General features: G+C 35.8%; 2 protein-coding genes across 5 annotated transcripts; one reads left to right on the top strand and one right to left on the bottom strand.

The window, feature by feature from the left end:
- The first annotated feature begins 609 nt into the window (after positions 1-609).
- Positions 610-5,085, top strand: LOC106368540 (3beta-hydroxysteroid-dehydrogenase/decarboxylase). Of its 2 annotated transcripts, XM_013808535.3 has the most exons (12): positions 610-1,080; positions 1,152-1,241; positions 1,311-1,444; positions 1,523-1,693; positions 2,143-2,268; positions 2,696-2,775; positions 3,292-3,490; positions 3,602-3,707; positions 3,976-4,150; positions 4,332-4,488; positions 4,605-4,671; positions 4,775-5,085. In XM_013808535.3, exons 1-12 carry the CDS (start codon positions 837-839, stop codon positions 4,918-4,920), a joined length of 1,695 nt encoding a protein of 564 aa, XP_013663989.2. In that variant the 5' UTR covers positions 610-836; the 3' UTR covers positions 4,921-5,085. The 2 variants fall into 2 exon arrangements, with proteins under 2 accessions (XP_013663989.2, XP_022547043.2); XM_022691322.2 differs by lacking the exon at positions 4,605-4,671.
- A 93-nt stretch (positions 5,086-5,178) lies between these two features.
- Positions 5,179-13,558, bottom strand: LOC106368541 (polyadenylate-binding protein-interacting protein 7). 3 transcript variants are annotated; one of them, XM_013808536.3, is made up of 6 exons: positions 13,334-13,557; positions 12,105-12,902; positions 11,513-11,909; positions 11,375-11,445; positions 10,998-11,122; positions 5,179-5,837 (listed from the first exon to the last, which is right to left on the bottom strand). In XM_013808536.3, exons 2-6 carry the CDS (start codon positions 12,843-12,845, stop codon positions 5,540-5,542), a joined length of 1,632 nt encoding a protein of 543 aa, XP_013663990.2. In that variant the 5' UTR covers positions 12,846-12,902; positions 13,334-13,557; the 3' UTR covers positions 5,179-5,539. The 3 variants fall into 3 exon arrangements, 2 of the variants coding, with proteins under 2 accessions (XP_013663990.2, XP_013663991.2); XM_013808537.3 differs by having other exon boundaries at positions 13,209-13,510; XR_007316630.1 differs by having other exon boundaries at positions 5,490-5,870; positions 10,906-11,122; positions 13,334-13,558.
- Between the last annotated feature and the right edge of the window lie 3,163 nt (positions 13,559-16,721).

Raw genomic sequence — 16,721 nt, 5'->3', positions numbered from 1 at the left:
ATAACGGAATAGGGGAAAATTATTTTCATAGTGAAATAAGAGAAAATAAAGACTGAATTTAACTGAAAATTTATGTTAAATGTGTAAAACCTCGTTCGTATATGAAACATATAAGACATGAGCAATTCCACAATCGATACTCTTTATTAAAAATCACTTGAACAATTCTACAAGACTTGTTCAATTAGGTTTACATGACTAACACACATGTTTCTTACGTTTCTAGAGTTACTAGTTATTAATTTTAATTTGTTTACGATTTATTAATGTATGATTTTCTTTTGTACAAAGCTTTAGCTGTCATGTTGCCACATATGGAAACCAAAGACGATTTTGTATGGTTGATAAACAAGTTTCTCAAAATTATTGTGAAGGGTAATAATATGGTTTGAGAAAGCCACATACACAAATTTATTGAAAATATTAAAAATATATTTAATTTAATCAAGTATAAATTAATATTTTTGGAACCGATAACCTAATTAGTATCCAAAATCGAAATTATTTCGAGTTCAACCGGTTTGAGACATGTCGAATCCGACCTGAACTTTTATAATATTCGAATGGTATCTAAATCCAAATTGAAATCCGATTGAGACACCAATTACCCAACCCTTAGTTTTTAGTACTGTAAATCCTTTTGTAAACAACTGAACTAAAAACTTACAATATATTTAATGCAATTTTTTCGTAAAGAAAAACAAAAGTAAAGAGATAGATGGGGAGAGAAGGCGTGGGGGCGCATCACACACGAAAGCAGCGCTAAACTACACACAATCAACCTCCCTTTCCCTAAACAGAGTTTATTCTCACTGTCACTTTCTATCGACAAGACAATGACGCCGGAATCTTCAGTCGCGGAGCGATGGTGCGTCGTCACCGGCGGCAGAGGATTCGCGGCCAGACACCTCGTCGAAATGCTCGTACGCTACGAGATGTTCCTCGTCCGAATCGCCGATTTAGCCCCGGCGATTCAGCTCGATCCCCAGGAGCAGAGCGGAGTCCTCGGCGAGGCAATGAGATCTGGCCGCGTTCAGTACGTATCAGCTGATCTCCGCGATAAATCTCAAGTCGTGAAAGGTAATCTTGCGCGCCTCTTTCTTTTAACTTTGTTTGTTTTGATTTGTGATCGTGGTGGATCATTGGAACAGCTTTTAAGGGAGCGGAGGTGGTGTTCCACATGGCGGCTCCGGATTCGTCTATCAATAATCACCAGCTTCACTACTCGGTTAATGTTCAAGGTTACTTTTATTAGAAACTCTTGCAACTTTTTGTTACTTTTGTCAATGTTTAATGCTTTAATCTTACAGGGACGAAAAATGTGATTGATGCTTGTGTTAATACTGGAGTGAAAAGGCTTATATATACGAGCTCTCCTAGCGTCGTCTTTGATGGTGTTCATGGTATTTTGAATGGGAGTGAATCCATGGCTTACCCATCCAAGGTATTTTTATATATGACTGGATAATTCTTAATGATCCTTCTTTTTTTGCACATAATATTAATCCTTTCTTCATTTCAGCACAATGATTCGTATTCAGCAACTAAAGCTGAAGGAGAAGCGTTGATCATGGATGCGAATGGCTGTAATGGACTACTCACTTGCTGCATACGTCCCAGCAGCATTTTTGGTCCCGGGGATAGATTGTTGGTTCCCTCACTTGTTGCTGCTGCTCGCGCTGGAAAATCCAAGGTTTCGTTTATTTTCTTTATCTATCTACAAATCTTGAGAGACTGAAATTTCTATGTCTAGACAGCCCTAGGGATGTGAGATTTTCTCTGGAAACTTAAACCAGGTTATGTAGATGCAATAGCCTAACATGAGATGCAAATTGCTAATGAGGAAAGCATTATTCGTATGAGTACTTGAGAAATGACCTATGGGAATGGTGTGGTATTCGTTCCTAGTAGAGAAATATGGCTGTGCATAGTAGGGATTTATTTGTTTTTTTTTCTCACTGCCATTGTGTCTTTCGGTTTCTGCGAGTCATATGTATTGGATTTCTCTCTCTTAGAATTGGTGTACTGTTGGTTGAGAGATCAGTTTTCTCTCTAAAACTAGGCTCTAAAATGAATGTAACAGACTTCTTTGACATAAAACTTTTCACAAACTTTGTCTTATGTGACCGCTTTAATGTCCAGTTTATCATAGGTGATGGGAATAATCTCTACGATTTCACTTACGTTGAAAACGTTGCTCATGCCCATGTTTGTGCTGAGCGTGCTCTAGCTTCAGGAGGAGATGTTTCTTCAAAAGCTTCAGGCCAGGTATTTTTTTTAGTTGCAACTCTTCAATTATGTGGTCTCATTAGTTTCGAGCTCTATATATGTCTAGAATTAGGGTTGTCTTTTGGTAAAAAAACTGAATTAGGAAGGCATTCTTGTGTAGCTATTTAGGCATACCTAATGCATCCGGATCAGAAGCTGTGTTCACTCTAATATTATGTGAACTTTACCCTGCTGTTTTGATTTTTTTTCTCCCTCATTACTGTGATGTTTAGTTGAGAAACGGGTTTAGTTGTTTACACATTTCTTCAGTGAATATGATTAATATTTTATCTGCCATATTTGAACTATAGTTGAATTTTTATGAATTTTTAATTAATTAAGGTGTGTAGTCATATAGTTTTTTTAATTTATGATGTTGTAGGACAATCCTAGTTGTGGGCTGACCTGACATGTAATGGATTTACAGGCATATTTCATTACCAACATGGAGCCAATTAAATTTTGGGAATTTATGTCACAGCTTCTTGAAGGACTTGGCTATGAGAGGTACTGTATTTTGCTATTTTATTTGGTTCGTATCTAGTCAGATCATTCCTGCACAATGGAGGGGAAAAACAAATCCCGGTTTCAATTTTTTTAAATGTGTTTTAATTAGTTGTTTAGTTGACCTCGACAGTAATTTCCTTTAAAGTTTGCTTTGTGGGTAACTTGTGAAATGACGAGGATTGAGGTAGATATGATTATCAAAAGGCATTATTTACAGAAGATATGCTACTTCGGCAGGAGATAAGAAAACAGTGTCCAGCTTCTTTAGTTTGATCTTGGATATTTTTCTGATATCTGATATAGAGAGAGTTATTACTTGTACAAGAGAATAGCAAAACTAAAATTACTGGATATATTCAGTGAATTTATGTTTACATTTTTGTGCCTGTCATTTTTTCTGATATTGTTTTATTGTAAACCATCTTCTTTGGGAATATAGTTTTCTGGCATTATTAGAATAAATTTTTAGGCCATCTTATTTAGAAGGAATACACTGAACCAAACCATATCTTGCAGGCCAAGCATAAAAATCCCTGCGTTTGTCATGATGCCTATAGCATATGTGGTTGAACTAATATATAAATTGTTGGGACCATATGGGATGAAAGTACCACAACTAACGCCTTCAAGAGTTAGGCTGCTCTCGTGCAGCAGAACTTTTGATTGCACAAAAGCAAAGGATCGGCTAGGCTATGCTCCTGTTGTGCCACTTCAGGTTATACAATATTTTGATATGCAAGAGAGGTGTATTTGTTTCATCTTTATTCTATTGCTACTGGGTCTGGATATATCATAATATATAATGCATGACTCGATGATCTTGCAGGAAGGTATTCGGAGGACTATAGATTCATTCTCTCATCTTACAGCTGGAAGTCAATCCAAAAGAGAGGGCCTATCCAAGGCGTCTAGGATCCTTGGAGGTGGAAAGGGTATGGACATATATATCAATTAGCATGCTCGTGCTCTCATCATATTGTCTCTCACATTATAAGACAACACGGTCTTTCATTTTTGAAATGCATCATATTATTTGATGATCATCTGCACGGCTTTCCACGTAATGATTTTGTTAAGTTGCTAGAAACCATATTATTGTGAAAAGGCTTAGGATGTATTTTCAGATGCCCCGACATTGATTCGTTTATTACACGTTAACGTTACATATTGAGAATGCTGATTGCTGAGATGATCCTGCAGTTGCTGATACACTGCTTTGGAAGGACTTAAAGCAGACGCTCACTGCTGTACTCATTCTTGTTAGTATCTATTATAACTTCGTTGCAACTGGATCTACCATCATCACTGCTCTTTCGAAGGCTCTATTGGTATCATCAGTATTTTTGTTCCTCCATGGCATTCTACCAGAAAAAATGTAAGATCCTTGTAATGCCTACTTTTGATATATATTCTCATTATATGTAATATGAACTGCCTTGATCCATTTCTTTGTTAGCCCATCATGTTCATTTTCATTATAATATTTTCAGTTTGAAATTGCTCTCTGCTCAGATTATTAACAACAGAATATATATATGCATGTGCTTTATTTGCAGATTTGGCTATACAATTGAAAAGATTCCTGCATCGAAGTTTCACGTTTCGAAAGACACGTCACATCACCTCTCATTGTCAGTGGTAACCTCATGGAACACAACTGTTAAAGCTCTAAAATCTCTTTGCCAGGGGAATGATTGGAGCTTCTTTCTCAAGGTAATTTTTTTCCTTGAACTAGTTAATCTCTGGCAAGTTTTTGGTTTTTAGATATCTCGATCCCAACTAAATTGTTGAGAAACTTATCCTTGTCAGTAATGTTTCTAATGTCGTAGGTTGTCTTCGTTTTGGTAATAATGAGTTTTGCTGGAGCCGTATCTCTTCACAGCATATTTGTTATAGGTACTCATCTCAGTCTAGTTCTACTACATGCCAGCATTATGGTTTTATGAAAAAAATATTGTTCTTCAACAATATCTAGTGTTGATGTTTTTCTGTTCGACAGGACTTCCCATTGCCTTCATTGTTTTTCTCGTGTACGAAAAGAAAGAGCAAGAGATCGACTCTGTAATGTTGGGTTTTAAATCATTCGCATGCAAGCGGAAAAACGAGGTGTCTGAGAAACTGTTTGGAAGCAAGAAATATGACTAAGAATCTTTTTTTTCCTGTGCCAAGTATTTTTGTACTATTCTTTTGTTTCCAACAACCTTTAACTCCGGTTTGAAAATTTATTTCATGTATTTGAGGCATCGGATGATGGATACATGATTTTCCCAAGAATAGAGTTTACTAGGAAGCAGTAAATGTTTCGAAATGCTTAAGCGCGTCAATGGAGAGCTTGAGCAAGTAATGCTTGTTGAATACAAATATTCTATTACATTTTGCTTCATGAAATCAAAGACTTGAATCTAACAGAACTACAAAATATAAGCATTTCCAGAAGAAAGAAATGTATATAGAGTAAAACTGTAAAAGCATAGAGAATCAACAAAACATCAGGTAAAGCCCCACAAAAAGATAACAGTAAGAGAGGTCTGGTTGATCCTCTAATGCTACAAAAAGTATTTTTCTTAACAAAACCTAAAACATTTTAGCATAAGCCTCTTCCTTCTTGCCTTCATCTCTTTTTTTTTCTTTGTACTTCATTTTCAGATACTCTCTCTCCCTGACTTCCCATGTACAGAACAGATACAACAAAATGAATAGCGTGGTCGTTTTTCTTTCTTTTTTTGCTTTTCCTTTCCGGTTGTGTTCCTATATAAGCAGATGGTCAGTATATGATGACTCTAAGGAGACCAGCCTGAGGCTCGGAGAAGTCAAGGCCTTCTTCTTCGAGTAGGTAGCGCTGTACAGCAACAGGGAGCCTAGCCAGTGTGCGGGAGCCCCTTGTGTGGTGGCCAGTCCCTACGCATATGTAAACCTGAAGCCTCTCTTGTGTTGCTCGAGCTGTGCTCCTCAACACGCTCAGCTCGTGCTTCAACACCTGAAGTGCTTCGCTAACATGTAGCCCGTGCAAGTCTATCATTCTTTCGCTCCCTCTACTGTTGATCCCTTGACCCACCGGGTTCCTGTGTATTGCTCATAAGGCAGGTTAGAACAGTGATGTAGGAGACTCTTAGATTTACATAACCTAATCTAGAAGTTTTCCTTTTATTTCATGTTTTCTTTTTATTATAGGGATTTACCTTTTTATGTTTTAGGCTCTCTCTATATAAGAGAGTTTTAGGTATTCTGTTTTGGATATTCATATCTTTCTTATCAATAGAAGTTTTTAAGCTTTTATCTTTTCTGGTGGATTCCAGAGCTTAATATTCGAGTTCTTGCTTGAGAGCTTGATTTTGATCTAAGGGTTAGTGTTTGCTAACCTTAGTGATTTCCGACTGCGTCAAGTGGTATCAGAGCAAGGTCTTCTCCTTCTCTTTTCGAAGCTTGATCAGCCATGGGTGATCAACCAGTAACCAAAGCCGACTTCGAGGGTTTCGCAGAAGGTTTAAGGGAGGCAACCACAAACCTCACTACTGTAACTGCTCAATTGGCAAATCTGGTAACTGCGTTAAATAATCAGGTTGTGGCTTATCCCAATCAGGTTAATAACGCCGGTCAAAGAGGTGGAGAAAGAAGACCAATTCGGGGTCAACAAGGTCGAAACAATCGTGATGTTATTGTTGATAATTCTAGTTCAGAAGAAGAATCAGAAGAAGAAATAGCTGAAGGAAACCAACAAAACAATTATGATTATCGGGTAAAAGCCGATATTCCATTGTTCTATGGAACTATGGGAGTGGAGGAGTTTCTAGATTGGCAAATTGATGTTGATCGATTTTTTGATGTCATGGGCGTTCCTGAGAATAAACAAGTTAAGATGGTAGCTGTCAAACTGAAGAAGACTGCTGCAGTGTGGTGGGATAAACTCGTTGTCCAAAGGCAAAGACAAAGGAGAGGACCAGTTAGGACTTGGCGTCGAATGAAGCAATTAATGCTGGAGCGATTCTTACCGGAAGATTACGAACAAATTCTTTACAAGATGTATCTCGATTGTGTTCAAGGAAACAGAACTGTGACCGAGTACACAGCTGAATTCTTGCGTTTCTCTGAACGCAATGAGTTAGGCGAAACAGAGAATCAGAAGGTGGCTAGGTACATCAGTGGGTTAAAGGGTTCTCTTCAGGGAAAGATGGGTTTGCAAACCGTATGGACTGTGCAGGAAGCTTCCAGTCTAGCATTAAAAGCTGAGTTAATGGAGAAGTCATCACGCGGGTTCTCAACATTTAGAAGAAACACGGCTCAGACCAATTTTGAACCAACAAGTGAGAAAGAAAAGAGTGTAGCCAATAAAGACTCCAATCCGGGAAACAAAGGAGCTAGTAGCTCTAACTCAACCCAACAGAACAAGGCACCAGCTCAGAGACAAAACAATCCTTATACTAAGCCTTCCATTGACAAGTGTTTCCGATGCCAAGGACATGGTCATAAATCAAATGTCTGTCCAAGTCGGAGAACAGATGCTATAATAGAGGAAGAAGATGAAGAGGATGAAAGGGATTTTGCTGAGAACGAAGAATATGAGGGAGCTGAATTCGCTGAAGAAGAATCTGGAGAGATGATAAACCTTGTGCTGCAACGAGTCCTGTTATCATCTAAAGAAGAAGGCCAACGTAAGAATTTGTTTAGAACACATTGTTCTATTCAAAACAAGGTGTGTAATGTGATTGTGGATAATGGAAGCTCAGAGAATTTAGTTTCTCAAAAGCTGGTGGACTATCTGAAGCTACCCACAACCCGTCATGAGAAACCATACGGTCTTGGTTGGGTGAAGAGAGGATCACAAGTTCGAGTTAGCATGACTTGCAAAGTTCTCATATCTATAGGTAAACATTATAAGGAGGAGATCACTTGTGACGTTCTTGACATGGATGTTTGTCACATTCTTCTTGGACGACCTTGGCAGTATGATAACGATATCACATATCGAGGTCGAGACAATGTGATAATGTTTACGTGGGGCAACCATAAAATTGCCATGGCACCTGTTAAGGATTTTTGTAACACTGCGAAGGAAAAGAAGTCAAGTTTCTTGGTTATGACACATGACGACAAAGAGCTTGATGGGGATGTTCAAGAAGCAAGGTGTTTCTATCCCTTGGTTGTTAAAGGGTTGTTGAGTGCAGTAACGGAGGAAACGTCAACCCCAAGAGAAGTGTTAGAAATTCTGGATGACTTCAAAGAGTTGATTGCGGAAGAACTTCCTAATGATCTACCTCCCATGAGAGATATTCAGCATCATATTGACTTGATTCCAGGATCCAGTCTGCCAAATCTTCCCCATTACCGTATGAGCCCTAAGGAGAATGAGATTTTAAGGGAACAGATTGAAGATTTGCTGAGAAAAGGATTTATTCGTGAGAGCATGAGTCCATGTGCCGTACCGGTTCTGCTAGTTCCTAAGAAAGGTAACCAGTGGCGGATGTGTGTTGATAGTAGAGCCATTAATAAGATAACCATTAAATATCGATTCCCTATACCCCGGTTGGAAGATATGCTTGATGAGTTGTCAGGTTCTAAGGTGTTTTCAAAAATAGATCTTCGAAGTGGCTATCATCAAATTCGAATCAGGCCTGGAGATGAGTGGAAAACTGCTTTTAAGAGTAAAGACGGATTATTCGAATGGATGGTGATGCCTTTTGGGTTGTCAAATGCTCCTAGCACTTTCATGAGATTAATGAACCAGGTTCTCCGCCCGTTCATTGGTTCTTTTGTGGTGGTTTATTTTGATGACATTTTGATATACAGTAAAACAAAGGACGAGCATATGGAACATTTGAAGCAAGTTTTGCAGGTTTTACAAGAAAACCAATTGTACATCAATCTAAAAAAATGTACGTTCAGCACCAACAAGCTGTTATTTCTTGGATTTGTTATTGGTGAAGAAGGGATTCAGGTTGACCAGGAGAAAGTGAGTGCCATAAGGGATTGGCCGGTTCCTAAGTCAGTCACTGAGATACGCAGCTTTCATGGTCTAGCTACTTTCTACAGAAGATTTGTTAGAGATTTTAGTACCATTACTGCGCCTATCACTGAGTGTTTGAAGAAAGGGAAGTTTCATTGGGGATCTGAACAGGAAGAGAGTTTTGCTTTAATTAAAGAGAGGCTTTGTACTGCACCAGTATTAGCCTTACCCGATTTTGACAAAGTGTTTCAAGTGGAATGTGACGCTAGTGGTGTGGGAATAGGTGCCGTCTTATCACAAGAAAAACGACCGATAGCTTTCTTTAGTGAAAAGTTAAGTGAAGCTCGCCAAAAGTGGAGCACGTATGATCAAGAGTTCTATGCGGTTTTTCGAGCTCTTCGACAATGGGAGCATTACTTGGTTCAGAGAGAGTTTGTTCTATTTACAGACCACCAAGCTCTAAAGTATCTTCACAGCCAGAAAGTGATAAATAAGATGCATGCTCGTTGGGTAAGTTTTCTGCAAAAGTTTCCTTTCATTATTCAGCATAAGTCTGGAACTCTTAACAAGGTGGCAGACGCCTTGAGTAGAAGAGCTTCCTTACTCACTATCTTAGCACAAGAGGTTGTGGGTTTCGAGTCTTTGAAGGAGTTGTACGAATGTGATGTTGAATTCAAGGAGTTATGGGGCAAATGTAATGGGAAGCATCCTTCGGCAGATTTCCACATACGAGATGGTTATCTTTTTAAAGGAGACAGGCTGTGCATTCCTTGCTCGTCATTACGAGAAAAGTTGATTCGCGATTTGCATGGTGGCGGCCTTAGTGGTCATTTGGGAAGAGACAAGACCATTGCTAGCTTGGAGACAAGGTTTTATTGGCCACATTTAAGGAGAGATGCGGGTGCTATAGTTAAAAGGTGTTATATCTGTCAGGTTTCTAAAGGACAATCTCAGAACACTGGACTTTATATGCCATTACCAATCCCAGAAGATATTTGGCAAGACTTGTCTATGGATTTTGTGCTAGGCTTACCTCGTACACAGCGAGGCGTCGATTCTGTGTTTGTGGTCGTTGACAGATTCTCCAAGATGTCGCATTTCATCGCTTGCAAGAAGACTGCAGATGCCTCTAACATCGCCAAGTTATTTTTTCGGGAAGTGGTACGTCTTCATGGGGTTCCTAAGACAATAATTTCCGACAGAGATACCAAGTTTCTGAGTCACTTCTGGATTACACTTTGGAGAATGTTTGGAACCAGCTTGAAACGGAGTTCTACAGCTCATCCACAGACTGATGGGCAAACCGAGGTGACGAATAGAACTTTGGGAAATATGATTCGAAGTGTTTGTGGAGATAAACCGAAACAATGGGATCTGGCTTTACCTCAAGTGGAGTTTGCTTACAACAGTGCCGTGCACTCAGCTACAGGGAAATCACCTTTTTCTTTGGTCTATTGTTCTATTCCGAAGCATGTGGTCGATTTGGTTAAGTTGCCTAAAGCTCCTGGAGTTAGTATCTCAGCTGAGGCTATGGCAGAGGATATTCTAGCAACTAGAGACGCTGTCCGAGCGAAGTTAGAAGCAACTGGCCAAAAGAATAAAGAAGCAGCAGACAAGCGTAGAAGACTCAAGGTTTTCAAAGAAGGAGATGAAGTGATGGTGTTTCTACGAAAAGAAAGATTCCCCGTGGGCACATATCGCAAGCTACAGCCTCGCAAATATGGTCCATTCAAGATTTTGCGGAAGTTAAATGATAATGCTTATGTGGTGGCACTTCCAGAAGACATGAACATTTCTAATACGTTCAATGTGGCTGACATCTATGAGTACCATGCTGATGGTGTTCTTTATCCAGAAGAGAACTCGGGGTCGAGTTCTTTCGAGGTGGAGGAGACTGATGTAGGAGACTCTTAGATTTACATAACCTAATCTAGAAGTTTTCCTTTTATTTCATGTTTTCTTTTTATTATAGGGATTTACCTTTTTATGTTTTAGGCTCTCTCTATATAAGAGAGTTTTAGGTATTCTGTTTTGGATATTCATATCTTTCTTATCAATAGAAGTTTTTAAGCTTTTATCTTTTCTGGTGGATTCCAGAGCTTAATATTCGAGTTCTTGCTTGAGAGCTTGATTTTGATCTAAGGGTTAGTGTTTGCTAACCTTAGTGATTTCCGACTGCGTCAAACAGTCAGAGAGAAAGAGAAACATAACAGTTTGGTTATTATGTTAATGGGTAAAAAGCAGAGAGACTCTTCTGTTTTGAGATTAAAGAAGTCAAAACCTCTGACGATAAATGGCTTCTTGAGCTTTCCCATGAGCAGCCTTCATCTGCATGTTATGCATCTGTCCCTTGGCGCTTAGATCTTTAGCCAAGGCCTTATTGCCCACAAGGTATGCTTGCCGTGCCTAGGCTCAACCACAAAGCAACATCAAGTAATGATTAATACAGAACCGTATTTAATTATTCAACCCGGTGAAAAAGAGCTGAAACTATCATCTAAAACTTGCAGATAAAGACACTTTTATTCACTACTGAAAAAGTATTGAGCAAAAGAGAGAGATCAAATAGAACTTCCAGCTACACAACAGAAAGTGAATACAGGAAAACTAGAGGTCAAATAAATGAGAAAAAAAAATGCCATTCGAAAGTATTTATACCTGTTCGAAGTATACATTCCGAAGACGAGCATAGTCACGTGCTTCCCCACGCAAGTCAGAATACAGATTCCCTGCAATTTACATCCAATCAGATATATATAGGGTGGTAATGTTTTGTTGAAAAGGGGGGAGATATACCAACTGCGTCCCCGGTCTCCAGCCAGGCGACAGGAGTAGCTCGATTTGAGGACAGCTTATCAGAATATATACTCCTCGCAGGCCCACGCCCACCCCCAGCATGATAGTTTCTGCTTGAGCCGCCAATAGATGAGTCTCCTGAACCGTTTCCTTCATATTTCCACAGGCCAGTAACTTGGGATGCTAACTTCTTGACTGCAGAAACATAATCTGGCTTGAAGAAAAACATATTATCCTTTCCAGCAGATTGGTAATGGTTCCCTGTTTGTTGCATATCATCCCCACCAAACTGTGCAGGGCTTAGGGCAGGAAAATCCATGGGAGTTAGATTAGGAGCCGGAGCAGGAGCAGGAATCTTAGGCCTCATGTTCTGATTCAAACCATTATCCACTTGTAGCTGCAGTACAAACATAACCAAATCACTCGAATGAACAAAACATTCATAAAGTAGCAAAACAACATGATTGGAGCAAAAAAAAAGGACATCAACACATTCAATAACTTAAAAATTCAATTGCATCAACACTGAACCATATGTTCACAAGGAATAATGAGTTTCATAGGAAGAGAAGCAGAAAGGTAAGGAGAATACCTCAAGCTGAGTAAGCATCTCAACGGTCAACTGCAAATCACACCCATTAGCAAAATAAACTTCAGCAAGACTCTCAGCAGCAAACCCAGGGAACTGAGAAGCGAGAAACTCCACAGGGTTCACCTCCATTTCCCCTATACTTGGATTCTCGGAAACCATGAATCGACCAAAAGGGTTTCTTCTCTCCCTGTCATCATTACCACCAAGAAGCTGCTTCTCAGCACTCATAATCTGCTTATCCCAAGGCTTTGGACTGAAACTCTGATCTTCCCCGAACGAGGAGATGGGATATCTACTCTTGTCCGACAAGTTATGCCCATGTGGTTGGTCAGAAAACACAAACCCTCCTCCTCCTCCTCCACCTCCACTAGGAGAAGGAAAGTTCTCAGCGTCATACAAGGACAAGCCAGCTAGTGACAAACTCCCAGAACCATAGGAAGTGTCATCTTGAGTAGTCATCAGCTTGAAATCTGGAGTGATATCATCAGGAAGCTGGTGACTCCAGAACTGGCGCGCTTCTTCATCTGAATGACGCGATGCAGATGACTCCGACCGGTCCAGAACAGAGCTGGAGGAAGCTAAAAGTCTTGGTGTCGTAACATCCAAGTTGCTTGTAGTAGTAGTAGCACTAGTAGAGCGTAGAGTAAAGGGAACAAACTCAGCAGCATGAGGGTTCAAAGTTGTTGGCTTTAGCTTTGGATCACTTGACGGGGTCGTCGTTGCTTTCTTGCTTATGTTCATATCGAAATTTAAAATGAGACACAACCGATTTTAACTGCTTTGTTTATTAGCCAAAACCTGCAAAAGAATTAACCTTTATCACTCAGTCAAATGTTACCTAGAAAAGAAACAAAAAAACATAAACCAAATATTTACCAGGAAGGAAAAAGATAAACACTTTCAGTTCATATAAGTCAAAGGCATTGCAGCTTTTAATTTATGAATTATGCAATAAATAAATAAATAAATAAATCTCAAGTGTTTCGTAGGAGACAAACGCAATTAATTAGCTGCAAATCTGAGACTCAACTACAATAACTGAATCGTTAGTGAAATTTAAAACCAAGAACGTCGCGAATCAAGATGAGAAAATGAATCGGAAACCTTTGAGGAAGAGAAAGAGTGGATCCATGAAAACACGAGATTCAGGAGTAAAAGAAAAGGCTGCGGAAAACGAGAGAGATAACTTTTTTGCAGGGGGAGTTTTGTGGCTTTTAAAGTATGTATACCTAGGGATTCGAGCTTTGGGTAAGCGTCGTCGTCTTCATCTCTAATCTCTAATACTCTCTCTTTCTCTTTCGTGTGTGTTTGGCTCAAGATGTAACACCTACGACCACCACAAGATTATCGTATCTAAGACCACACCCCAACCTTGTGCGCCCCTCTCTCGATTTTGACCTTCCTTTTTTTTTTCCCTTCTAATCTTTGTTTTTAATCTTATACTATTAAAACAAATATCTAACACTATATAATTATTTTTTTGAATAACAAGATTAGAAGGGAAAAAAAAAGATTGAGTGTTTTAATTGTGTAGATTTTTTATTTTTTAAATGAGACACAAGGATACCTGATTTTCCCCCTTCTAATCTTGGTTTAATCTTACTATATAAAATCCCTTATATATTATTTGAGAAGCATTACAACTTTTTTTTGTAGCCACATGTCATCACTAGAATGATTCTTAGTATCATTAGAGAAATATGTTGGTCCATCTAATTATATAATAAGCATTTTTATTAAACTAACAATAAATTCATTATTAATGTACTTCATTATTTCCTTAAATAAAATTTACGGAATTACCTAATATGGCTAAAGTATATATGACAATTAATGATTTTGAATAATAAAGACTAGGTTAAGACCCGCGCCTTGCGCGGGATGAACATTATATATATAAATTATTTTATATATTATATGTTTACAATATATTATGAAATAATAAATATATATTGAATAATTAAAAAGTCATTATCTACTACTTATATAATTAAATTGGTGCAAACATATAAATAAATTTTATAAATCGAAAAAATATTTTTTCTATTTGATATGATATATAATTAAATTTAAATGATAGTAGCATATATATGGTATATTTTAATATTAATATTTATTAGATGATGCTTTTTGCTCATATTTTTTTTTTATCATTTGTATCTGTTATAGCAAAAAGTCTAAATTAATTTCACCGTGGAATTAATTTCTTAAGTAATTTATAATATTTTACAAAATTAAGTTGTCAATATTTTTTTCAAATTTTTTATCAAAAAATGTTCAAAGTAAATTTCAAAATTAAGATATTTATGTATTTTTATATGGTATATAGTTTAATTTAAAATGATACATATTTTATATATCTTTTATTTTTGATACTTATTAAATGAGATTTTTAACTTATATTATTTTTTAATTATTTGTATCATGTCATAACAAAATTTTTAAATCATAGATTGCAAAATTTGAATGTGAAACTTTTAACAGTTTTAGTGATTTATACTCGTTTTAACAAAATAATCAAAATATAATATATAAATAATTTTTTTAATTTTTATTATATGGTTACTATGATTGTTTAAAATTAAACAAATATAATTATAATACACACTTATTTTTATCAAATCTTTATTATTCAAAATCATTAATTATCATATATACTTTAGCCACATTAGGCAATTCCGTAATCTTATTTAAGGAAATAATGAAGCACATTAATAATGTATTTATTGTGGTTTAATAAAAAGCTTATTATATATTTAGATGGACCAACTTATTTCTCTAAGGATTCTAAGAATCATTCTAGTAATGACACGTGGCTACAAAAAATGTTGCAATGTTTCTCAAATAATATATAAGGGATTTGATAAAAACTAGTGTATCTTCTATCATATTTGTTTAATTTTAAACTATTAAATAAATTAAACAACCACAATAACCATATAATAAAAAATTTAGATTTTTCTGTATATGTTATATTTTGAATTTTGAAAAACGACTATAAATTACTAAAACTGTTAAAAGTCTTATATTCAAATGATTACAAAATTATATAAGTAAAAAGTATAATTTAATTAATTATTAAGATTGATATATATATATATATATATCGTTTTAAATTAAACTATAAACACATAAATCTTTTAGTTTCAAAATTTACTTTGAACAATTTTTTGGTAAAAGTTTTGAATGAACATTGACAACTTATTTTTTTAATTATAAATTATTAAAACTATTAATTTCACAATGAAAATTTTGTTATCAGTAATTTAAATTTTTTTCTATAAAAGATACAAATGATCAAAAAAAACTATATGAGTAGAAATCATCATTTAATAGACATTAGTATTAAAAATATACTAAAATATACTATGTATGTTAGTATCATTTAAATTTAATTACATATCCTATCAAATATTAAAAAAAATTGGATTAATAAAATTGATTTATATGTTCACACCAATTTAATTATATATTTAATAGTTACTGACTTTTAATTATTCAATATATATTTATTATTTCATAATATGTAAAAATATTTAATACATAAAATAATTTTATATATAATGTTCATTCCGCGCCATAAATATCCGCCCCAAATAATAACAATATTTTCTTTTCCCGCATTTTAAAAAATATATGAACTTAGAAAATATATGTCCATAACATTGCACTCTCTAACCTACATTTCAAAATATGTAACAAATGTATCCACCATATTTTAACATCAGCGTTCCTAATAAATAATTTATCATATATAACAAATAATATTTACAGAAGTTATTGTATCTTACTATTTTTAGCATAAACAATTTCTCTAATATTTTGATAAAACTCATACCATTTTTGGTCGATCTATCTAAAATTATATGTAAAACAGATAAAACAGATAGCTTAAATATATGTAAAACAGATAAAAAATCTATCTAAAATTATAATTTTACATATATAGATAGATATTCTTAAATATAATTTAAAATAAACAAAATTATTCATTTTATTTTATTTTTATGTTTATAGCTTAATAAAAAATTATATCAAAATATTGGTGAAAAATAATAAAATCTAAATATTAAAAAATTAAAAAAAAATTAATTTAATTTTTTAGTACTGAATATGGTGTACAAAAACACCTAGTTTACAAAATAATGGTTAAGAATAATATCTTTTATGTATTTCATAATGTAAATATGATATAATAATATCTTTTACTTATTTCATAATGTAAATATGATAGAATTTTATCTTTTACCATGGCAGTTAAAGTTATAATATGAGCATTATAAACAAACGTGTACACGAAGATTGTGTGTTCTCTCTATCATTGTTAACAAAATTCTAAGACCATGATTAACCCGACTCTCTTAGCTAGGGTTCTTAGTTTCAGCTAAGAGGCGGTTCTTAGCTTTCTTAGATTTTAACTAAAAAAAAGTTAAGAACCGTCTCTTAAATAAGATATATAAGAGCAGTCTCTTACCCTAAAAGTGTAAAAAAAAAAAGTCAAACCATGAGTTAACTACAGTTTTTTGTTCCGGTGTGTTTCCGGTGGAACAGCCGGCTAGAGTTTATGACTTCCCTACTAGTGAAGATTGGTGGGTACTTTAATCGTGGGAGTGTGTC

This window comes from Brassica napus, chromosome A9 (genome assembly GCF_020379485.1).
Source record: "Brassica napus cultivar Da-Ae chromosome A9, Da-Ae, whole genome shotgun sequence".
Classification (NCBI taxonomy): domain Eukaryota; kingdom Viridiplantae; phylum Streptophyta; class Magnoliopsida; order Brassicales; family Brassicaceae; genus Brassica; species Brassica napus.
This window is presented reverse-complemented; position numbering and strand designations above follow the sequence as displayed.

Excerpts from the sequence above, each read along its gene's own strand:
- LOC106368540 (XM_013808535.3), top strand. The coding sequence starts at position 837 with ATGACGCCGGAATCTTCAGTCGCGGAGCGATGGTGCGTCGTCACCGGC. Across the intron at positions 3,708-3,975 it reads GATCCTTGGAGGTGGAAAGG|TTGCTGATACACTGCTTTGG; the intron begins GTATGGACATAT and ends ATGATCCTGCAG. Across the intron at positions 4,151-4,331 it reads GGCATTCTACCAGAAAAAAT|ATTTGGCTATACAATTGAAA; the intron begins GTAAGATCCTTG and ends CTTTATTTGCAG.
- LOC106368541 (XM_013808536.3), bottom strand. The coding sequence starts at position 12,845 with ATGAACATAAGCAAGAAAGCAACGACGACCCCGTCAAGTGATCCAAAG. Across the intron at positions 11,910-12,104 it reads AGATGCTTACTCAGCTTGAG|CTACAAGTGGATAATGGTTT; the intron begins GTATTCTCCTTA and ends TTTGTACTGCAG. Across the intron at positions 5,838-10,997 it reads GAAGCCATTTATCGTCAGAG|GAACCCGGTGGGTCAAGGGA; the intron begins GTTTTGACTTCT and ends AGCAATACACAG.